Below are 24,807 nucleotides of genomic sequence, written 5' to 3' on the forward strand. Positions count from 1 at the left end.
TAGTCATTGTTTCGCCATGGTTGTTCCCCTCTTTTGGCGTTTTAGGACTATAAAATAGGAATTCCGGATGATCTCAGATTTTTGTGTGGTATAGTCCACGCCATCGGTATGAATTCAGGAAATCGGCTTCGAATCGCCTAAAATTTTGCGGGACCATAAAAACGACCTAATGAAAATTAGTCATCGTTTTTCCATGATCGTTTGATTTTTTGGCGTTTTAGGACCGTAATATAGGAATTCAGGACGATTTTCAGATTTTTGTGTGCTATAGTCCACGCCATCTGCATAAATTCGGGCGACAGAATCTGAATCGCCGAAAATTTGGCGGGCGCATCAGAAACGACATAATGAATAATATTCATCGTTTCGCCATAACCGTTCCTCGTGTTTTGGCGTTTTAGAGCCATAAAATAGAAATTGAGGAAGATTTTTAGATTTTTGTGTGCTTAGTCCACACCATCTGCATGAATTCGGGCGATCGGTTCCAAATAGCCTAAAATTTTGTTATACGGTTGATGCTTTCGTCATGGTAGGCTGCCTACATCATACCCCTCGGGGTGCAGCCTTTTTTCGGACGCTTCCTAATCGTGAAATGATTCGTGCACCATGACTCTCTTTGCCCTTTATATATTTACATCCGTTAGATTATTTTTAATTTAAGTAATTGGATAAGCGATAATTTAGGTTAATTCTTTTTCTTTCCCTTTTCTTTCCTTATCATGTTACTAGCATGATAACTATTGTTATTTTTTGCCGGTATGTAATACTGTGTAAACGTCAGTTAATAAGACATACCTGAGTGGATTCTATATGGATTCAGAAAAAGGAGGTACTTCTTACATATACATTGAAGGGCTGCTTCTGCGTCTGCATAAATATCAGTTACTTCCTTCAATGCAGCACTTATTTTACAGAAGTTCATGCCATCTGGTTAGAAATCATCTAAGACCAGATTCACCCTTTCAACAATTACTGTTATTTTTACTACTTTCTAGTGTGTGGAATTATCACATTTCTACTAGACATTAATTGCGCATATAGTTTGAAAGTCCAAGTATGTAATCAAAATATTAAAATATCAATTATTCTTACTTTGTCGCGGAAAAAGTACTGAATTCCCTTAAATAGCAACATTAAAGATTAGTTGAATCAAGGTGAAGTGTTACCTTAGAAATGCTCACCAACTGTTGATAGTGAAAGATCACAAATACTTGGAATGAAAAACAGGGTGTCAAAACCTGTTGACAGGAATTAGCATTTGAAACAAGTTTAGTTCTGTACTAATTGAAAAACTCAATTACCCATAATATTCATCAGTGCCGAGCTAAATAAATTTGTAACACTAATGCTTCTGACAGCAATTCTCCAGAAGCATATATATATATATACTTGTCAGCGTTTTATTTAACCCGTTCACAACAAAATCTCACGGATAAGTGGTCACAAAGAAATGCTAATAAAACCAGGGAAAGTAAGTGATTAAAGAATGTTAATTATACAAAGAAAAAAGTAGTAATGGCATAGATATTGACCTAACCAAGCTCGTATGGATCATCTTTAGACCTTAGTGAATGGACTATGAAGGGGTCGTTTGGCTGGGAAACAAATTATCTCATGATTAATTATCCCGAGATTAATTCTCCTGGAGTTAGTGTATTAGTGAAAAATAGACTCGCCACGTGAGTCTATTAAATGCCGACACATGTCAGCAAAGTTATGAGAAAAGTGAAGAATGACATGTAGAGATGATATGTGAAGCATCCTGGGACCGAGCATATTCGTACCGTGCCTGTTAGTCTCGAAACTGACTATCAGAGAATAGCTCCAGATCAGTTACGGGAGAATAGCTCATAATTATATATGAGGAAAGAATCAGTTAATTCCGGATTACATGGGATTTACCATCATTATGCCATTAGTTACAAATCAATTATGTAACCTACAATAAATGCAATAAATAGTTGTAACGGTCAGAACAGGGCAATCAATTACGAGATTGACTGAACAGGCACGAGATTGACTCAACATGCACGGAATTGACTCATCAGTTACGGAATTAACTCATCAGTTATGGAATTAACTCATCAGTTACGGAATTCCAGCATTTACACACCGTTACAAGTCTTCAAAAAGTAACGGATGGATTGAGTAAATGCTCATAATGGACCCATAATTCAAGGAGAATAGTTATTTAGATTTAGCCCTATAAATAGATACACTTTTATTACCAAGAGGGAATCTAATTTTCTTATCTACAATTATATACATTGTAAATCATAGCATCTTGCTCCCAAGTTAGCCATAGTTTGGCCCTTCAAGCTATGTTCGGCTCAACATCCTATCAAGGATCATTCAATAAGAATTATTTCTTCTCTGCTTTACTATTATTATATTATTTGTCATTAAATTTATTTTTCACTTCTCTATGACGTTGTATTAATGAAAATTTATATCTTTCGGATTGAATCGGTTGCTTGTAACCCGTCATATAAAATTATTGCTTTGACCTTGAAAATTATTTTTTGGGTTAAACAGTTTGGTTCCGTTGCTGGAAAATCAAGCAAATTTGCTATTCATCCAAAGATACTAATAATTTTTGTTAATATTCGCTTGTTTTCAGTTTAAACCTTCTTCATGGCCGAAATTTGTCAATCAACATAGTTGAGGACAACCAAGCTGAAGATGGCTTTACCATGATAAAAAGGGAATAATAGCCATGATAATGATAAGTAAGCAACAAGCAGATAAAAATAGAGAATGTACATTGGTATATTGGTACCGCAACTATTAGTACCGGAACTGATTAAAATGAATCTGCGCCAAACAATACCGAAACATAAGGTTCAGATACATCAGGTAATTTTAACTTGCAAATTTAGTTCTAACTTTACATAAATAAATCAAGGAACAGAACAAGCGGATAGAACACCTCCGGAAATATCCAACCATCCCAAGAGAATGATATGCATAACTGTTACAGCACCGAGCTTCAAATAGAGGAAGGCACAGAGGTTCAATCGAAAGTCAAAAATAGGTTCGAAGACCCAACAGAGTGGTTCTTGGGTGATCCAAATCTACACGCAAAAATCCAAAAAAAAAATGGTCTAAGCAAAGAGATACGAAATTTTCTTCACGGGCTGAAAAAGACCCGGACCTTCCCAAACAGGTAAGGAATCACCTTGCAAAATTATAAAATTCCACAGGAGAAAAATAAAGGTTAGGAAAAGCATAGGTAAAACACCTAGGGGATTGCTTACAAAGATACCGCACCTGACAATTGGAAAAGAAAAGATAGTTGCGGGATGAATAATTAAAGATTACGAGGAAGAAGGTTTATTAATAACCATGGACAATAAGATAAATATTTTCGGAAACAACCATTGAACCGAAGGAATCAAAAGCCACAAGGTCAAATGCTGAAGAACTAGAAACTATCATTGACTTCCCAAATAGGAAGATTTACGTTGGTCGCGACTCGACACAGAATTTAAAGGTAAGTTGATTAAACGTTTACGTGCTAACGCAAATTACTTTGCTTGCCCCCATGCTAACATAACATGTATACCACCGGAGATAATGATTTATATGCTCAATATTGACCCCGCGGTATAATCCGGTCGAGCAAAAGAAGAAACTGGAGTCAAATAATAAAAGATAACGTTACAAAACTTTGAAAGGTTGGTTTAGTCCGAAGAGTCGAATCATTTGGACTCGCTAACTAACATCAACCCATCATTACTTTCAAAATTCCGAGGAGAAAAATGATTAATGGTATACCAAATTGTCTCGGATGTCTCGGTAAATGCAATATTAATTCAAGAAGATAAAGATACATATTCTCCTATCTAATATAAAATCCTCATACACACGGAAACTACACATCTACATTTTGAGAAGTTGGCATTAATTGCAGCTGCCCTAAATCTAAGGCCTTATTTTCAACGTCATTCAATTCCCGTAGTCACTATATTTTCATTACGCAATATTTTGCATAAACGTGAAATATCAGGAAGGCTAGCTAAACGAGTAGTCGAATTTAGGGAATATGATACTCCCTCCGCTCTAATTTATGTGAACCTGTTTGATTGGGCATGAAATTTAAGAAAAAATAAAGACTTTTAGAATTTGTGGTCCTAAACAATTCAAAAATGGGCCCAGAGTATTTGTGTGGTTATAAAAGCTTCTCATTAAGAGTAGAATTATAAGTTTAAGCAAAATTATTTCCAAATTTAGAAATGAGTCATTCTTTTTGGAACGGACCAAAAAGAAAATAGGTTCACATAAACTGGAACGGAGGTAGTATTATTTATCAGCCATGTACGACTATAAAATCACAAGTTTAGCATATTTCATGATTAATCTTAGCTTGAACATATTACCCGAAGCTGAAAAGAAAGTACATATTATTTTTAGGATAATTCTCGGGATCTGGACCTTCTACACAATTAGGTTCACAAGTATTAAAAGTCTCGGGTTAGAGACAATGCTTAATGCCTATCAGGGAAAGTAGTTAGATAATTTATAAAAGTTATTTTATTACTAACAACAAAGATGAGTATTAAGCACATGCTACAGGGCTTGAATTAGCTAGGCGACTCAGAGAAAAAATATTGGTTTAATGATTGATCAAATCCAAGAAAACTATGTAGCCCAAGAAAATCGAGTCGGATGTGCTAGTCAAAGATCAACTACTGATATCACCGACTCCAGAAGCAACTCCGGGCTCTTATTGAGAAATATCATTTCTGGATCAAACAGTCTCGGGATCGAGTCATCCCTTATTTGGGCGATCCCTGATCTATCATCAATTAGAATGAAAATGAGGCAAGCTCGACTAATTTAATTTTGGCATAATAAATTCATTGATTACTTGCAGAATGGAACTTTACCCACAGACAAGCACGCTCTCGACAACTCTGAGTGCGTCTCATCCCGTACTGCCTTGTTGAAGGAGAGTTATATTTGAGAATATTTAAGAGTCCCAAAACTAAAATGTCACATGGACCAGACAAACAAAATATATGATGCGAGAAATTTATAAAGAAAGCAGTAAAAATTACTCTGGTAATAAGGCTTTAAATCAAAAACTCATCAAAGCTTGTATGAATAGCTCAAATCAAGATATGGCATGATCCTCGATAATATTTTGGAACCTCCGTAGTTCCCGGCCAGAGTAAAAAATATTTGATAAAAAGAGCTCTGGTACCGTCCCTATGTTGGAACTGGATCATTTGAAAGTCCATCAACATCGAAACTAGCTTTCCTATCAGGTACTATTATAGTGGAGACTGTCCAATTATGATTTCAGTATTTGAGTTCTCATACTTCATAACTCGAACACTAGGGAGATTACTTATACATGAACATTAGTCAATTTGACCTAATATTATAAGAAGTGATACAAATAATCGGTTACCTTGGGAGATCGAATTCCTAAGAGTATTCCGACATTATTTACCACTATCTTAACTCAGGTTGTTGTCTTGCTCATATCAAGCATAAATACTTCAAACAGTGTTGTATGAGTTCTTCAAAAATACATATACTACACGTACACAAAAAGGATTGAGAACTCCATGTCAGAGTCAAGAATCCCACGATAAAAAATGAGAGTTTTATATCCAAGTCAAGATAAATGTATGAAAATATGCCACTAGAATAAATTTCACTTTGAACAAACACCTGACTTATAGTCGGTCCAACAATGACCATTCAAGTTAAATATATAAGCCTTTCTTAATGGCTAATTGTATTATTACTCGGATCAATTATCCTGTGTATATTAATGAAAATCTCAAATATTATTTCGGATATGTGTCCCTCTCTACTTGGAAGTATGTTCATATATTCCAATTTGGATCAAAATCCAATCAGATTAAATGTCTCTTCAGGACAAATCTACTAAGATATATATTTATTTGGGATCAATATTCCCTAAGACTCAATGTCTTGCCGGGATCAATACTCTCGTAAATCTTAATGGGGTCAATACTCCTGTAAATCCTACCGGAATTAATACTCCCTCAGATTAAAAGTCTACTCGGATCAATCGATCATATTTTACGCCTGAATGAAAAGGAGACGTCCTCTTCATAGCGTTTAAAATATATAAAAGGGCCCTCTTTTATTTAAAAGTTAGACGCCCAAAGGTACAACTTTAAGACATCGCACATGTAACGATGCATCCAAATATATATTTTAAGTCTACAAGACTAAATATGAGCACTCAAATAAATTTCTATAGTGCCAAGAAAAATTAGTACTCAGATAAATTCCCTAAAGTACTAAATGATGTCTATACAAACGTGATTACAGTACTTAAATTTGCAGTACTTATATCTTTCTCAAATCTGAGAACTCTCTCTATCATCCGTCATGATAATGAAAATAACATCTAGCTTGGAGACGAAACTGAGTAGGCTGAGGATTGGTTCGGGATTACTCTGACTATCCTCGAAAGCTCTTTCCTCCCCTTGTAAAATATTTTATTTGGAAGACGTGCAAGGACACTCTCCAGAATCAGTACCCATAGTACTCTTCTTCTAAAGTCAACCAATCAAATGGCTAACGACAAGATGTCCCGATCATAAAGTTAACCAGATGCATTAATTCCTAGACTTTATCCAAATTAGAAGTATAAATTTTCTGGTTATTAACATCCCTGGTCTCTAAGGTTGTGAGGTTATAAAAGTTTTGGGTAAAACTAAAAATTCAATAGTCAAAACTCAAAGATTAAAACTTCCGGATGAAAGTTAAAAAGTCCGAGATCAAACTTTCTATGGTAGTGATACTTTTTCAGCACCAACCGATCATTGACGAAAGGAAAATAAGTGACGGAGTTGTCATCTGAATTCCTAAGTTCTGCACTCTTTTTTTTTTTGCCCGGTTTTTGTCTCTATTGGGTTTTTCTGGCAAGACTTTTAATGAGGCAGCAGCAAGGGTGGAAAAGATGAAATATTCCACTTCCCGGTCACATCACATTGAGTAACCGAAAAGTGAGGGGACTATCTGTATTAGTGAAAAATAAACTCGCAACGTGCGTCTATTAAATGTCGACACATGTCAGCAAAGTTATGAGAAAAGTGAAGAATGACATGTAGAGATGATATGTGACACCCCCGGAACCGAGCATACTCGTACAGTGCCTGTTAGTCTCGGAACTGACCATCATAGAATAGCTCCGGATCAGTTACGGGAGAATAACTCATAATTATATATGAGGAAAGAATCAGTTAATCCCGGATTACATGGGATTTACCATCATTATGCCATCAGTTACAAATCAATTATGTAATGTACAATAAATGCAATAAATGGTTGTAACGGTCAGAATAGGGCAATCAATTACGAGATTGACTCAATAGGTACGGGATTGACTGAACAGGCACGAGATTGATTCAACAGGCACGGGATTGACTCAACAGGCACGGGATTGACTCATCAGTTACGGAATTCCAGCATTTACATAGTTGTTACAAATCTTCCAAAAGTAACAGATGGATTGAGTAAATGCTCATAATGGATCCATAATTCAAGGAGAATGGTTATTTAGATTTAGCTTTATAAATAGACACACTTTTATCACTACTAGAGAATCTAATTTTCTTATCTACAATTATATACATTGTAAATCATAGCATCTTGCTCCCAAGTTAGCCATAGTTCGGCCCTTCAAGCTATGTTCGGCTCAACATCCTATCAAGGATCATTCAATAAGAATTATTTTTCCTCTGCTTTACTTTTATTATATTATTTGTCATTGAATTTATTTTCCACTTCTCTATTACATTGTATTAACGAAAATTTATATCTTTCGGATTGAATCGGTTGCTTGTGGCCCGTCATATAAAATTATTGCTTTGACCTTGAAAACTATTTTTTGGGTTAAACAATTAGTTGTCCCACCCACCCATAGGGATAAAAAAAACACTACAATCCCGGGGATTAGTTATACCACAATTTTATCCCAGCCAAATATGAGATAAACTCATCTCAAATTTAATCTCGAAATTAATTATCCCTTATCCCTCGTACCAAATGAGCCCGAAAGGATCAACTAAGCTCTCCGACTTATCAGACAATGCGTGTTTGATAAATAAATGAACTCCCAACTCCTGATGCAAAATATGCTCTTTTATCCAAATATAAGGTTCTGAATAGCAAGTCTGTTCTAATCTTTAATTAGGAGATGAAAGAATAACAGAGCATTATATCAATTCTATAGGAGTTCAAGGTCAATTTGGATTTGGCAAAAAAGTTAACTCATCTGAAACATTGTTTATAAACATTATGCATTTACAGTACATCTGTTCTTTCTATAACTTAAGCTACATCTACCTTTTCTTCCTATAAGGAACTCAGGCTAGACTAGCCCAGGAAGCAAAAACAACAAAGCAGGCAGGCCAAGAAAGAGCCAACAGAAATCCCAGTGTGTTTGGCACAAAGGGAATGAATGTCGGGTAATCTTGACATAAACAAAACTAGGAGTGGTAAAGGTATTTCATCTTCATTCATCATCGTCAACAACAGCATTGTCTCCGCCTTCTCCATCACTTCCCTGCCTCCGCAATGGCTCATCCTCGTCTGATTCTGACAATGCCTGCCTTCGCCGACTTGCATTTGCTGATGGTGCAGCCTTCAGCAATCAGAAAGAGAATCAGTAATCAAAACATACTATGCAGGAGTTACATTATAGTCCAGCATATTAGACTTTTTTTTTTGGTCATAGCATATCAGACTAAGAGAAACTTGTCAAGTAGTTTTTATTTCATATACTCCCTCCGTCCCAATTAATGTGAAGTGTTTGACTGGAACGGAGTTTAAGAAATAAAGGAAGACTTTTGAAACTTGTGGTCTAAAATAAATAAAAGAAATTTGTGTAGCTAGAAATCATCACACTAAGAGTAAAAAAGGAAAATTTAAAGTTGAATTACTATAAATATAAAAAGGTGTCTTTCTTTTTGGGACAGACTAAAAAGGAAAGAGTATCACATAAATTGGGACAGAAGGAGTAGCATTCTACCAGATCTGGATGACAGTTTAAAGGTCTGCAGAAGGTCCGCCGAGAAATATTCTTAGATCTCCTAAAATATTGAACTTGGAGAGCTGAACGTGATATAAACAGAGGAGCATTGTTCATAAGGCAAGATGAAAAAAGGTTTTCTCATTTTGCTCCTTGAGAATTACTTTGGAGTCTAAAGTTATTCTTGAAACAGTATTCTAGTGTGACCCAAACATAATGTTGTTTGGCTGGTTGGAAAGAGGAGCAGTAGGGAAGTAAAAGAGGAATCATAAAGGTTAAGTTTCTTATTTTCTTGATAGATCAGAATTTCCAAGTACTCAAGTTTAGATAGGAAGGAGGACGTAAATGCCTTTTACATCCTCTCCATTTCTACCAAATCACCAAAAGGGAAAAGACATTTGCCCAATAAGTAGATCAATAAGTACACTCCAAATTTACCTCTCCATCCCTCGAACCAAATAGTGTAACAGTATAAGGAGAGTACATATATATATATAAATAGAGAGAGAGAGAGAGAGAGAGAGAGATTACAGTGTCATCCTCGGCATCCGAATCTTCAAGCCCCGCTGCTGCAAGTAGTTCCTGTGGATTATCCTCTGCTTGATCATCATGATCATTTGTTGGATAATAAGGTTCTTCATAATTTCTGTGAAGGTCACCATCATCCATTTCTTCCTGATCATCCATCTCCGCTTCTGCTTCCTCGGATTCGTAATGAGATTTCTTGTCCCTCTTTCTCCGCTTCCCACCTTTCTTCCTCCTCTTCTCACCATGCCCGCCCTCGTCATCCTCAGTCTGGGGCCTGTCCTTTCGCTTAGAGGCAGGAGTACTACTCTTCCATTGTTCCTAGCGACAAAATATGTAATTCTTAAACTTAGTGTAACCAAAATTTCTTCTCCTTGGAGGACAGAGAAGAAAGAGGAACAGCAATGTTATGTAAACCGAAGTACAAGTTCCACATTGCTGCTACGCCTCTATTTTAGTATGTTATCCTGGAAAGTGCTATAACTTCTATTTTAGTATTTCTATCATACTTAAGCCGTTACGCCATCAACTAAACAATAAAATAATCTGACAATCCTTAGTTAATCAAAAAATTGTAAATTCCATTTTTTAATTTTTTTTGTCTTAAACCCAGTCACTTTTTTTACTCAAAAGTCCGGGAACAGGCAAAGCCCGAAGGCTGTTCCAATCCCAGTTGGGGGAGATGCCAACACCATCTCTCTCCTTTCTACAAACACACTCCTTTTATCCAGAAGTGCTCAGATGAATATTTTCAGATTAAATAAATTCCATTTCCCAAATTGAGAAATTCGAGGACTAGAAATTGAAATGGTACACATTTGGAGAAAGTGCAAGACACTGCTTATGTGAAGATAGTCTAAATCTCATCCTTTGGTGCTCAGAAATCTACTAAAGTAATATCTCCGAGTATAAAGCTGATGTGCCCTCACCTAAGTTGCTCCGACATGGCAGTTTAGGTGCCGCACCCGTGTCGACACGACACTAGTATGGGTGTGGGTATGGGATCCGTACCGGATATGGTCAAACAATTTTGGGTACTTTGACCACGATGGACGAAAAAATTCGAGACGAGATACAATTTGATTCCCGAAATCATAACCAAAACTAGGGTAAATTTGAAGAAAATAGCATACCTTATCTAGGAAATTAATCTTTTATTTATCTACAACTTGAGAACAAAAAACAAATCCACATTTTACAAGCTATACGTAAGTATTCCACAAAATTTCTCATAATTTAGAGATATTTTTATACTTCTATTTTTTTGAATTATTTTTAGTCGGATCCCCGCACCCGTATCCGTACTAGGATCCGTATCCCCGAATCTTAGAATTTATATCTCTAAGGATCCGACCTCTAGATCCGCACCCGTGTCGGACACCCGCATCCGTGTCCAAGCAACTTAGGCCCTCACTACAATTGTGATGTATAGCAGTGACAAATGACAAAATATACCTTAATGCGCTCTAAATGCTGCTCTTGCTGCATCACTTGCTTGAGTTCATCCTCTTGTTTCCGTCTCTCTAGCTGTTTCCAGAGGCATGTGAGTAAAAGTAAGCAGCAAAAGCAATAACCAGAAGACGCAATGCCATAGTGAACTAACTTGATATTTTCTCTGCTCCTCAGCTTTTCTACGATTTTCTTCAGCCAATATGACCTGACGAGCAAGTTCCAGTCTCTGCTTATTCTGTTGATCTTCACGCTCAGCTGCCTCACAGTGAACTTTTGCAGCCTCAAGCAAATGCTTGCAATATCCAACATGAGTTTCAATTTTTTTCTCATCAAATCCATGAACATGAAGATTTGAAGCTGCAGACAATAGACTGAATAAGCGAACTGCATTCTTAAGCTCTGCAACCGTTGCCCTCACCTACGCCATCACAAAAATACAAACATAAGAACTAGAGATGCCACTTTTTCTTTCTCATGTATAATTCATGTTAAAATATAGCCCTCAAAATACCTGTAAATTGAGTAATCAATATAATAAATCTGAAGAAAATAGCGAATTCCCTTAAGGAACCCCCCCCCCCCAACAACCACACACACACAACAAACCACCATCCCACCCGTGCACCCCAAACAAAGAGGGAAGCCATTGTTACTTATGTTCAGATACACAGTCTAACGAGACAAAATCTGCAGCTACCCTGATGAATTTTGAAGTTCTAAACATTAATCCCCAGCCAAAGAAAGGTATAGCTAAGGTCTAGTCAAAGTATCCATATATGAGAATCTAGGTGCCAAGATGATCCTGGCAGAGATCAACTATATTTCCCCAAGACAACAACTTGGACGTATAAGACTACAGCGATCACCATTCTCCAACCAGGCACAGGTAACCTGACTTGAAAAAGTCCGCCTTCTTGTTCTCCAAATATAACTTTAACAGCTTGGGTTTAATCCAGATTCAGCTGTCACAGATCTTCTTCCGGGCATTCAGCTAGGCTCTATTTTTTCTTTGCGCTTGATATGTCCATGTAGTTTTACTACCTGCTTCATTAAACCTAGCGCTGCCCCCCCCCCCCCCCCCCGTATGGTATTGTCACATGATTTGGCTCCACAGGCTATTTTGGCAATCTAGATATCAGTGGCATACATATCTCATTAAAGGCCTGTTGAACAGTTATCATACGCACAACATGATGGACTTGCATCATATCTAGAAAATCATGAAATCCTCACAACGTATGATATATATTTTATGATGTGAGCAAAGAAGAGCAGCTAAAAGGAACAACGTTATTTATCAAGAAAATTTACATAATCATCACAACATATTATAAATATTTAAGAATGTGACCAAGGAAGAGCAAGTTAACAGGGACTAAATCAAAGAAATTCATTCATTTCAGTTTGACCACGGGGAGGATGGAGGAAGGAGAGGAAGAAAGGAGAAGCTCATTTCAAAGTACCTCATCCACAGTGCGCTTAGTCTTTTGTAACGTTGAGGCTGAAAATTTCTGTAGTGCTACTCCACTGTCAAATCTCAACGTATAATTTGAAGGTGCTAAGTGGATGGCTCTTAATAAAGTCTTTTTACAATCCTGCCACTGTTCAGCTTCATAATGTGTTCTTGCTAAATAGAGAAGCACTTGACTGTCGGTATTATGATAAAATTTCCGCAAACAATTTTCATACTGCAAGATACAAGCCCATCAACACATTCAGCGATGCGGAAGTATCAAACATGAGAAATAGCTTAAAGTGAAGAGAAAATAAGAACATACCATTTTCACAGCCAACGAGAAGTTCCCTTGAGCAAAGTGAACATGTGCAAGATTAATCCACACATCAGGCATTTGGACAAAAACATTTCCACTGGCAGCTTCTTGAACCTACAAGGAAGAATGTCCAGCAGAGACTACATAAACTTGGAGTTTTGCCTCGACTGGGTAGAAGTAGAAAAAGTTAACGGACCTGTGTGAAAAGATCCTTTGAAATGTCAAATTGACCTTTTTCTGCCAAAACAACACCAGCACCATTTGCTGCATAGAGATTTGCATTATGCTGAAAGAGAACCTGATGGAATAAACAGTATTGGCACATCAGGCAACTGAAAGTTCTACAGAGGGTTTTATCAAAATGCAAACAGACAAAATCCAAAAAGGAAGTCTGAAGCTTACACAGAAGCACATGTTCACATGGACAGGGACATGATGACTATTTCAAAAGATAGTATGGCATACAAAACACACCGATGACACATCAAATACACTGTTTCTATTGGGATTATTTATTTCCTTTAACGTACAAATATCTAAAGAGAACACCTAGACATATATGCTAAAACAAGAATCTAATATATGCATTATACAAAGTTATGCCATTATCTCACTTAGTACATTCACAGCAACTTTCGATGCTCTCCTGTACATATACACAAAATCTGTATACTCTTAATCTCCAAAAATCTAAAAAGAAACATAAAACATAACTGACAAATTCACTTCACGCACTTGAGACACTTCAAAGACACAACGATCTCGGACAGGCAACCAAAAAAAGCATTGAGCAAGATCATTGTGCCTTGTAGACAAACATATTTGAGAAGTGTCCAAGGGAGATAAAAAGATCCCAAATAGAAAAATTTAAAAATGAAAACTCCAGGTTGCGGTAAATGAATTCACTTCAACACGCATTATCCACTTAAAGCTGGATAACCTGGTAACATTTCAAGGCAATATTCGGCTTCAATAGCAATCATAGTTTTATCTTTTGCTATCTTCAACTAAGGTATAGTATTACTACTTCACTGAAGCCAATTGTCAAAAACATATTAGTTACTACTCAGCTTTAACAGCTAGCAACTTACAAAGAATTAGAACGCACATAGTTTATAAGCTAAACTGAGTCAGATGCGTAAGGTTTGCTATAGTGGTAGAGCACCTCCACCACCAAACGGTAGGAGGAGGTTGCAGTCATGCGGATGGTAAGTGAGAATATCCTTGATCCTCTTGGGTGGGATTGTTGGGATGGGAGGAACCTGAGTTTTTAAATTGCATTGGGAGAAGAACAATACCTTTGTATAGAGTTCTTTAGCCTTCTCTAGATGAGTAGCTTCCAACTTTGGAGCTCTTTTCTCATTCCGAATCGCCGCGAAGTAGTTCCAATTTCCCTTTACAATACAAGAAAATATATGATAAGCAGATGTTCCAGGTTCTACTATTAACTTAATTAGTAAGGACATAAGTTGTGCCAGTCATAAGTCCATGCAACTTTCTTCAACTCAAGAAACAAGCAGATACAATAGGGTGACATAAAAACATGCTAAAGGGGGGGTTATTATATACTTCACCAACTAATGACAAAAAATCATGAGATGAGAAAATTTAATCAGCTCAAAACAAACATATTCACCAGACAAAGAGTAGCATAAGAATCATTTCCATCAGTTGCATCTTTAGCAGCCCGAAAAGTTTCTTTTGCCTTGACCCAATCATCATTCTTAAGTTCCAAATCACCAAGCATTAGCAGTGCATCTGGACACTTCTCGTCCACCTTGAGTGCATCACCAATCTGTGATCAATGAAAATCTATTGTAAGAAGGCTTCTGGGTAGCGAGAATAAACAAAGGATAATATGCACATAAGGATACAAGGGGAGAAATAACAACCAGCTCAATGCTTAGCTGCACGTTATTTCGGGCTTTTGCAATGGCAGCCAGCCGCAGATAAGCATCTACATAACCTGGATACTGAAATTCAAGAAAAGAGGTTATACGGGATTGCTAAGGATGAAATAAAGACAGAGTGCAAAAAGATACAACAGTTATATAATATCCCCACAACAATATTCATGTTAATCTTACTGGCTTTAAAGCTGTAAATAGAGGAAATCATTTAACTAACTTTGGGACAGCAAAATCATCCTCCAATGGTGTTATTTACAGCTAATGAGGCATCATCACTAGAATTATACAAAGCCATCTGTATTGGGCATCAAAAGACTGACTCTTCGGTTTAATTAAGTTCGAGCAAGTTTTTTTCAATGAGAAAGTTTGAGCAAGTTAAGAAAGGCCCCATTTGATTCAAGTCATATAATAGCCCATTATGAGTCTACTACATTTTATCAATAACTTATCAGATAATTATAGTACATAATTACTTAGGCAACAGATGTATCCGTTGCTATAAAGATCTGCATCTCTACATTAATGTATCCCCATATCTAAATGTGGAAGAACCGAGATTTGAAGAGTGTAACCAACATAAATTTCTCACCCTCTCCCTAAAGTTGTTCTCTGATATCTTTGGAAAACCAGCCACCATTCTCCTTTCTGCACTTGATCCGATTAAGACGGTAGGGATGCTCCTCCTATTTGTGATATTCCCTACCTTTATTCATGATTACATAGGCAAAAGGTAGTGGCAAAAGAAGCAGCTGAGAAATGAAAATTTCCCCCTTCCATTGAGATGGGGAGTTTCTCCTTCACCACCATTACTTCTTATTACTTTTGACTTCATGCAACCACTTTGTATTTAACATCTTTTATAGGATTTCAGAAACATTTATGCAATGATATAACCAAAAGCATGTGTCTATTATACTATTTTTGTTTGAAGATAGGTTATCGATAAGCTTGCAAAAAATAATATTGAATTTTTAAATAATTAGTAGGCGTATTATTTTCTGTGAAAAATTGATAAATGATACACTTTTTATACCGAAGATTATCAAATTTAAAAATATGAAATTCTTTTTATCTCCATCCATTTAACTAAATTAAATTAATTATTCTTTTCCAAATAATCAAATTGGCCACCAATCCAATTTAATGAATCTATGAACGTATTCATATTCTTTAATTTTGATCTTTCATTTAACATCGTTTTGACAAATAAATGGATAAGTCTTTCAGTCAACAACTTTATACACCAATTATAGATGCTATAAATAATTACAAATTTAAGGAGTTCAAACTAATGCTTCCTCTGTTCCAAAAAGACTAATAGGATTCCACCTACAAGCATTATCTCATCTAATTTTCAATGTGAACCGAACATTGCTTTCTTTTTTGTAAAATAAAATTAATTTAGAAACTATGTAAAAGTACTATATATCATAATTTTTTTATAGTTAAAAAAAATCAAAACAATGTAAAGGTACTATATATCACATATAATTAATTAAGCATTCGAATCAACATAGAGTAATACTATCTTACATTCTTTTCACCTTGATTAGACAGCTCATGTTTTTCTTTCCTTTTTTTTAATCTTTTAATAGTCAAGATTAGATTGGGATTTTTCTTTTGTCTTTTCCCTTTGCAACTCATACTATTTCAAATTTTTCCCTTTGAAATACCCAGACCTTCCACATAACAGTCTATGAATGCATAGAGAGAAAATTGAAGGACACTACTTCTCAGAAGTCCAACCATCTTAATCATATAACAACCAAGAACAAAAACTGAGCTTCATCAATGTTAGGAGTCACCAATAAGCCAGGTCATAATCAATTGGACATGCATGCATACCTTAAATAAGATAAGGCGGTAAAAGATGCTAGCAGTTTCTGTGTCATGCAACTGCTCCAGTAATCTTGCCATGTTAAAGAGTGTTGAAACTTTATTCCAAGGAAGTTCCACAGAAATTCCTTGTTCCTCAAGTCTATGAAACAGCTGGAAGTCCTTGTATTGCTGAACAGATTCACTGGCATTGATTGGATATTGTGCACTTTTAAACATATCAGATCGTGCTTCACCATTGGAATATAAATGCCCTTCAGAAATTGGATCATCAGACTCTCCTTTAGCATCAAGGAATTTAAGCCATATACCATCACCTAGAGCTTCCTTAAAACTTTGTGTAGCAAGCTGGAAAATCATTAATCAATAAAGGTTAGTGATCTAGATAATATGCCATTATTGAATGCAATGATAAATCTAAACATGCAAGCAGGTCGAAATCGATGACAAAAAGAAACTTTACAGACCTCAAATTCTCCCCTTTCAAAATGGAGGACGCCAATGTTGTTGAGTAACTCTATTGGTACTTCTTCATTTGACTTCTTAAGTAAATTCCGCGCCTGCAAAATTAATCAGGTCTTACCTTAGTTAAGTATACCAAAATCTTCTTTCAGAGAGCTTAAAATCTAATGAATTTCAAATTTGATCATTTCTTTGGTGCAGTTTTCTTAATCCACCTAAGCTGTTCATAGTACCATCAAGAGAAATTTACAACACTCATGTTACACAAAGCAGTAACTCCAGAAAGCAATTCTGGATGCTCAATCTCCAGCTACTCACATATAAAGCATGCCATATATGCATCTAATCTGTGTAGAACTCTAATGTCTTCAATCAGACAAAAGGTATTTCCAACTACCAAAACTTTTGATTAATAAGATTTCCAACAGCTAACTACTAGAGTAAACTATGAGCTAAAACATCTGTAAAATGAAAGTACGTACTAGATTTTAATTTTTTGAACAGATGGAAATGAATAGCAGAGCTGCAACCAGAAAGAAGAAACAAGAAAGATGCATGAAATTTCAGCAACTTATAAGTTTTGGAAGGCGGAAAATTATGGAGCAGATAATTTTAAACTCTTCATTTCAGCTAGAGATAGAACTTAGAGAGAGAGAGACAGAGGTCAAATAGAATGAGAGGGGTCCTCGAAGTATTGAAGATCAGAAAGACTGCTTAATTAGTAGATGTTTCCATCAAGAATACCCTTTTTTATCAGTAGAATACCAAGCTTATATCTGCTAAATCAAGTTCTAAAACAACCAGATGTTCTCCTCTTCACTCCTTCAAGAAGTACATTCTACTTTCTGGGAGCATAACTAAGTCAAATGAGCAAATATACAGAGATAAATGGAAATATTCGAGGCCCTTACTGTTTTAAAGGCTTCTAAAGCAGCAGCAGGATCATTTGAGATTAACAGTTCTCCTATATCCAAAAAGGCCTGCATAGAAGCATGAGAAGATAAATAAAGCAGATCTCAGGAAGAGAACAGTATCTGACTCAAGATACATGCCATCCTAGTCCAATATTCTTTTGTGAAGTAAATGATTTTATTACTGTTGGGAAATCCCAGTATACAAGTAGTATACCAAAAAGTAGAGGGACCCGAACTACCATCCTAACTCCTAGTCTAATTTTAAATGGCTGAAAGCACTATATCTGGTGACATAAGATGGAACAATAGCATTTAAAGGTCAGCAACCATAAATCACTGTATATTGGAAAAGGGATAGGGAAAAACCCAATCAGTTACCAGTATCCATGAAAAGAGTAGGAAAGACAAATCTTCAATTAAATTCAAAACTGGACTTTTTTTTTTTTGATACATTCAAAACTGGACTCCGCCCTCCTTATGTCAGTTCCACTAAATGTAGTAAACTGACTTAACCTAGTGAACCACATCAAATAAAAACTGAACTAATGATTTAGAAATTAATTGATCAATGTTGATCTGTAAAATGACAAACCGACAATATCCTTTGATAATTACAGTCTGCGCCTGTGGGACCTAAAATCGTATCAATTATTTTGTATTATATCTTCTCAATAATAGTTTCCCCAGTAGATAAACTTCAAAAAATTACTTATGAAGTGAGAATATGCAAAAAAATATCTTAACCTAATAATAAGTATTGAGTATCTAAGTTTCAAATTCTCATCTAAAGTAGGGTTTACAGTCTAAATTGCTCAGACATGGCTGCGGTGTGTCCGACAAGGGTGCAGATCTAGAGGTTGAATACTTCGAGATGTAAATTCTAAGATTCGGGGATATAGATCCTAGTACGGATACGGGTGCGCGGATCCGACTAAAAATAATTCAAAAAACAAATAAAAAAAAATATGTATATATATATAAATCTTTAAATTATGATAAATTTTGTGGAATACTTATGTACAACTTGTAAAGTGTGGATTTCTTTTTATTCTCAAGCTATAGATAAGTAAAGGATTGATTTCTTAGATAAGGTATGCTATTTTCTTCAAACTTATCCTAGTTGTGGTTCTGATTTTGGGAATCAAATGTATCTCGTGTCGAATATTTCCGTATGTTGTGGTCAAGTACCCAAAGTTGTTTGACCAGATCCAGTACGGATTCCATAACCACACTCATACTAGTGTCGTGTCGACACGGGTGCGGCACCTAAATTGCCATGTCGGAGCAACTTAGGGTTTACTTATTATTAAAATGTTTTCATGGTTGGACAAATTTGTTTCCATCATTTTAAAGCAAGTCAAAGTCATATCATGAATTACACCAAACATGGCGTTAAGCACTTTAAAAAGTATGAAGCTCGATCACATCAAGCTGTTAATAAATTCACTAAATCTGGTACATGAATATAAAATTAGAATATTGTTAAGATTCAAAAGAGAAGATTTCCAGTTTTTAATTGCCAGTAACATGAAAAAAAAAAAAAGGTCATGGAGATACAGTGGCACAGAAACAATTTCGATAAAAAGAACCAATGAGTTTATTTCATCAACAATAAGCAGCAGGACAGTGGTATGGCATTTTATAATCACATACTAACAGATTTTAAACTCCCACCGTCTTTTACTCAAGAGACTAAAAGGATTGCATCCGCATCACATTTCCTTTTTTCAGAAACTATCTTTTATTTGTTCATTTTGCCTTTTTTCCCCTCTTCTTTAGTTCCCTGCACCTACAAAGGCCTTCTAGAAACTATTATATAGAATAACTGACAACATAAAAAAGACCTGGGGATCACGAGGATCAATCTTAGTGGCTTTCTTCAAGTATTCCTGAGCTTTCTCTGTCTGGCCAAGCTGCACATAAATGTGTGCAAGAGCCTACAACAACAAAAAATAAACTATTCAAAGAACAAAAACAAAATGTTGAAAATAGTCAGAACGGAAAACAATGAACATAAGAATTTATCAATTTTTTTTATACAATAATTAAATGTTGACAATATTCCCTCCCAACAAAATACTCTATCAAGTATCAACTCACTTTCACTGTCTCATAACTTTCAGGGTAAACCTCCAAGACTTTCTCAAAATTTGCCTGCGAACTCCGAAGATCTCCCAACTTCAGCTGTACTTGTCCCAATCCTAACTTAGACAAGCAAAATGGTAAAACAGATCAAAGCATGATTTAGTTGGCAAATTTTACTTTCCCAATTGAAAGCCTGAAACCTTTTGTTGCACGTTACATTCTCCAACCACCACAATTAACCTGTTTCAGAGGAGGCAAGATGTGTGCATTTTCTCAAGGGAATTTTAGTCATTTGAAGCACCTTTTTTTATGAATCATTCTTGGCAGGTATGTCAATGATCCTCCAATATCTGATGAATTTATCATCTAAGTCATATAGGGGCTCAAGGTGGTTATAAGGAGACAACTTTTCAGTTTCAGACTTATTAAGCTGGTGAGAGGCCCAGCCACCCAGGACCAACTTGGAAGAAAGAAGCCCAGAAGCGTGGCAATTCTTTTAAGGGTCGTTTGGTTCATATGAGGGATAGACAAGGATATACCATGGGCTGGGATATCCCATGGGATTAGCTATCCCACCTTCTATACGGGATAGCTAATCCTCTCATTTTGGTATAAAATTTATCCCACCATTAACTAATACAAAACATGGGATAAGTACAATCCCATATTCTATCCCGGTAACCAAACGACCCTTAGTTGCCTATATCTATTCTTTTTCATTTTTTCATGCTACACCTGCCGATTATATAAACCTACTTAGAAAGGCATTTGCCATTCAGCCATCTATCATAGATTAAAACTTATGAACCTTGGATCACAACAATTTTCTAAATGGAAATTCAAAGCAACAAAAACCTTGAAAAGAGAAATAAAAGCAAATACTTAGTGACAGACAGCACAAAGAAAATGTACCGTAATAGGGTAATACAAATTCATGTGGCTTATTGCTTTCTTTTACAGATGCCATGTAGTACATTCCAGCTTTCTCATAGTCACCCTTAAGTCATGGAAACAAAATGAATATCATCAGATTGAAGCTTTAGGTGGATCATAAACAAGGATCATGCTATCAAGGGTTTTTGTTTTTTCAGACCTTGCTGTGGTACGAGCGTGCCAAATTGTAGTACGAATGAGACTTAGTTGGCCCATGTGTAGTTACAGCAAGTGCAGTCTCAGTCAATTGCTCCACTAGAAAATGCTGACCAGTGAAGAAAAAATGATTGGCCAGATAATTTAGAGCCATTGCACAGTAGGGATATGTCTCGAAAGCTCTTTGCATCTTTTCCATTCCTCTCCTAATACCAGAAGCTGTATATAAAGAGCTGATACCAAATTAGACATCATACTGTTAAAAACTCTATTTTTAAATGATTAAAATCAGGAGACTCGCACAAACTATAATCCCTGAGAAATCTCAACCAGAGCTTTCTAAACAAGATAAGGTATTTCCAAATGACTCTTTCTAGATATGCGAGTAAGAACTTCTAATTTTCTCCGAAGAAGCAAAATTGATCTTATTGGTCACTTTTGCACCTTCAAGGCTTTACAGCAATCTGACTTTTAATTATATCTCCTGCCTGGAATGTGCAGAATTAAATTGGAGTCACATATATAGACTCCACACATCAATCTAAGGGACAGAACTGACCATCATTGTTTTGCAAATCCAGAATTGCTAGTGCCACCAGAGCCTCCACATTCTCTGGGTCTAACTACAGTTTTAGAAGTAGTTACAAGAGAGTCATATCAGTTAAAAATAATACAACGAATTGTAACAAAATTATTAACACAAAATCTTTGACTTGCCTCCAACACACGACGAAAAGCCTGCTTTGCCTTTTCCACTTGGCCCAACTTGTATCGACAGAGACCTATTCCGAGCCTTACCGCAGCAGGACATTCTGGATAAACTTGCAAGGCCCTCTACCAAATACATGTGATCCACAAAAGGGTAACATAGAGTCAATATCGCTTCTTCTAACAATATTTAGAGAACTATAAAACATTTTCCATGATAGATGAGTTTTGATGTCTCCCAACTGGATTATTTTTTCATTTGGTGCGAAGAAGGGGTAGCTACGCCCATTCTCCTATCCAAGGCCAACAAATTAACCCATCTATAAAGTAATGGATGGACGACGAACCTTATATAGCTCCAGTGAATCAGAATACCGTCCACGGCTAAACTGAACACAGGCCTGCAAAAGATTGGAGAAGGCAGTTGCTATGAGAGTCAATTCAAGATTTTGAAGCTTGAAATTAGCCTATAGTTAGAATGGTTTGCACCAGAGCACAAGAAGCGAAAATTACATCAGCTGATAGATGCAGTTCTTCAGTTAATTATTCTTCACATGTTAACATGGTCATCTACAACACAAGTCTCGGACAGTATATTAATTTCATTCCCGAGCATATTGAAACGTTTAAAGCTGACCAACCACCATCATTTTTAGAAGACAGTTCTTAACTTCATAACGCCATGTAAAAATTTTAACATATTAAAGGTTTCTGAAAAAACAAGCAAGGAATAGGCTTACCTGACCCAGGAGAGCAGGAACATTATCACGATCTCCATCAAGTACAATCTTGAAAGCAGCAAATGCCTGCTCTATATCGCCCTTGGCAAGTAAAAGCTGACCTGTCAAGCAGATGTGCATGCTCATCCAACTGGTCAACAGTTACATGAGTACTATGACACCTTTTTATTCCAGCTTAACAAAAAAATACAACCTTATATTCTAGAAAAGTGTTGACAAAGTAGTGTTTATTACAAGCATGATGAAAAGCTCAATCCCTCAAGCACTAGTCAGAAACTCAACATATCTGGTTGGCCATAGCCTATAAGTTCCTAATAAGTCTAGGCAGCCCTTTTCCAAAGTGAATAGTAACGGGAAATTTCAGATGTTTGAAAACCCTCTTGAGAAACTCAAGAAACAGTGTAAGATCCAGCAGTCAATGAAGCAAACTAACATGGCATAACCTATTTGTTTTTAGTAATTTTACGCAACCCTTTTCCAATGTGAATAGCTGGGGAAAAAACAGAAGTTTGAAAAACTGGTGAAATAACATCCATTCAGCCCTGGGCACATTCTGTAGACTTAACCAAACAATTAGGTTAAATTATCACTCTCTTTAAAATTCTATCTTTTACAGCCTTGACAAAGAATATCCTACCTGTTACAGGTGTCAACTAAATGCATACGGGTAGCTCAACATCGGTCCACAGACTTGTTGCAATGTTTTAGTCAATTTATATATAAAAATAAACCTAGATTGGCCGTCCATCACAACTTACAGATTTACCCTCTCAGAAGAAGCTTTCAGTAATTCTATTGCATCAGCAAAAAGATTTTAAATTCAACTGCAGAAAGGCATCAAATTACTTGTTTCAAGCAGTAATATTTATATTAAAGAAATGAAATAATGATCACCTTTTCCAACCCAAGTAGTGGGCTCGTGCATGTCAATTCTAGATGCTTTATTATAATATTGAGTTGCCATTATAAAGTGCTCTTCTTTTTCTCTTTGATTCGTCTCAATCTTCCCAAGATAACTATAATATGCACCCAATGCATTTAGAATGGCGATCCTCTCATACCTCACGTCTGCATAATATTCATCAATCTCTGCACCATAACAATGTAGAATAGGAATTAGTCTTTTTTAAAGAAAGAAAGACAGCAACTTTAAATTCTCTGACTTTTCAATAAGAATGGATAAATACTCATTCGATGCACTTAAACGTGTCATAAGTACCTGGACTAGACCCTTCTTCCAATATTTGTCGAAACTGATCTATTTTCCCTTGTTTAAAATATTCCCTCTGCAAAATCCATCATACATGGAGGGGAAGACATAGAAAATTTTTAGAGAAACAAAAACCAAGCATTGCGAAACGCGAGACTTATCATTCAAGTTTTCTATTTAAATTTTGTAAAACTGCTCTTATCCCCTCTACAACATAAACACCAAGCACAAATTCTATTTAATGCAACAAAAATTCGCATGCCACTAAACTGAACATTCCAACAAAAGGTCAAACAAAAATGAGCTGATAATACACAAAGCAACATAATTTCCTACATGTGAAATTTCAACACCTATGTGTGTTGAGAGATAGAGAGAGACGTAGAGAGAGAGAGAGAGAGAGAGAGAGAGAGAGAGAGAGAGAGAGAGAGAGAGAGAGAGAGAGAGAGAGAGAGAGAGAGAGAGAGAGAGAGAGAGAGAGAGAGAGAGAGAATTGAACGTACAGCGATAATAAGCCAGAGATCAAGAGGAGCTTGTTCAGCCTTGAGAATGTCAAGAATATCAGAAGCATCCCTTGGGAGTTGGTCCAATGATACTCTAACTTCCTCCTCGGAATTTTGTACTGGAATGTATACACTCGCCATTCAATTTCGCCTCAAATTCAACCAATAAATAGCAAAACCCTAGGGTTCTTTATAACGAAGAAGAAGCATATATAAGAGCTTTCAATTTGGAAAACTTCAAATTCTGTAAAGAACTGAGCGAATATATATATGACTCTGTGTGTGTGTCTTCTCGAGCTGGTTGATTATTACAGTAGCTTCGAAACACAGAGTGGTGGGTTGATTATTACCCAGGAGCTCTCTTGATTTTATTTGTAATGTAATTTCGCGCAGATTAGAGTGTTGTGTGTATATATATGCTTATCTATGTTTTTCCTCTTTTGTCCTTAAGTTTTTCTATTTGTTCACTACCCTTTTAATGGGAAGATCTCATGATTATTTGAGTGTTCTAATTATTTTGGATCTATAGTTCAATGCTGAAATTATATATCCTAAGGAATCGTTTGGTAATTGGGTAAT

The 24,807-nt window shown here is 36.1% G+C and overlaps 1 protein-coding gene and 1 pseudogene across 3 annotated transcripts; both read right to left on the reverse strand.

Annotated features, from left to right (window-relative positions):
• Positions 1-8,244: 8,244 nt before the first annotated feature.
• Positions 8,245-24,617, reverse strand: LOC107779418 (protein CTR9 homolog). Of its 3 annotated transcripts, none has more exons than XM_075239101.1 (24): positions 24,229-24,617; positions 23,735-23,801; positions 23,410-23,604; positions 22,516-22,616; positions 22,123-22,176; positions 21,785-21,901; positions 21,627-21,690; positions 21,072-21,286; positions 20,891-20,975; positions 19,994-20,094; positions 19,738-19,830; positions 17,891-17,959; positions 16,985-17,077; positions 16,527-16,865; positions 14,664-14,744; positions 14,408-14,566; positions 14,070-14,165; positions 12,968-13,069; positions 12,778-12,885; positions 12,463-12,687; positions 11,151-11,417; positions 11,003-11,074; positions 9,554-9,868; positions 8,245-8,635 (listed from the first exon to the last, which is right to left on the reverse strand). In XM_075239101.1, the coding sequence occupies exons 1-24, from the start codon at positions 24,367-24,369 to the stop codon at positions 8,507-8,509; spliced, it is 3,288 nt and encodes a 1,095-aa protein (XP_075095202.1). In that variant the 5' UTR covers positions 24,370-24,617; the 3' UTR covers positions 8,245-8,506. The 3 variants fall into 3 exon arrangements, with proteins under 3 accessions (XP_075095202.1, XP_075095207.1, XP_075095210.1); XM_075239106.1 differs by having other exon boundaries at positions 21,627-21,686; positions 24,229-24,611; XM_075239109.1 differs by lacking the exons at positions 23,735-23,801; positions 24,229-24,617 and having other exon boundaries at positions 21,627-21,686; positions 22,289-22,616.
• On the reverse strand, positions 10,114-10,263 carry LOC142174162 (U6atac minor spliceosomal RNA; annotated as a pseudogene).
• Positions 24,618-24,807: the final 190 nt, after the last annotated feature.

This window comes from Nicotiana tabacum, chromosome 2, assembly GCF_000715075.1.
Source record: "Nicotiana tabacum cultivar K326 chromosome 2, ASM71507v2, whole genome shotgun sequence".
In the NCBI taxonomy this organism is placed as follows: Eukaryota; Viridiplantae; Streptophyta; class Magnoliopsida; order Solanales; family Solanaceae; genus Nicotiana; species Nicotiana tabacum.

What these genes read in the sequence shown, in the direction of transcription:
- LOC107779418 (XM_075239101.1), bottom strand. Translation starts at nt 24,369, where the DNA reads ATGGCGAGTGTATACATTCCAGTACAAAATTCCGAGGAGGAAGTTAGA. An exon ending in TGCAGCTAAGCATTGAGCTG is followed by an intron (nt 14,567 to 14,663) that starts GTTGTTATTTCT and finishes CATTGATCACAG; the next exon opens with ATTGGTGATGCACTCAAGGT. An exon ending in AGCATTTAGAGCGCATTAAG is followed by an intron (nt 9,869 to 11,002) that starts GTATATTTTGTC and finishes TTTTGTCGCTAG; the next exon opens with GAACAATGGAAGAGTAGTAC.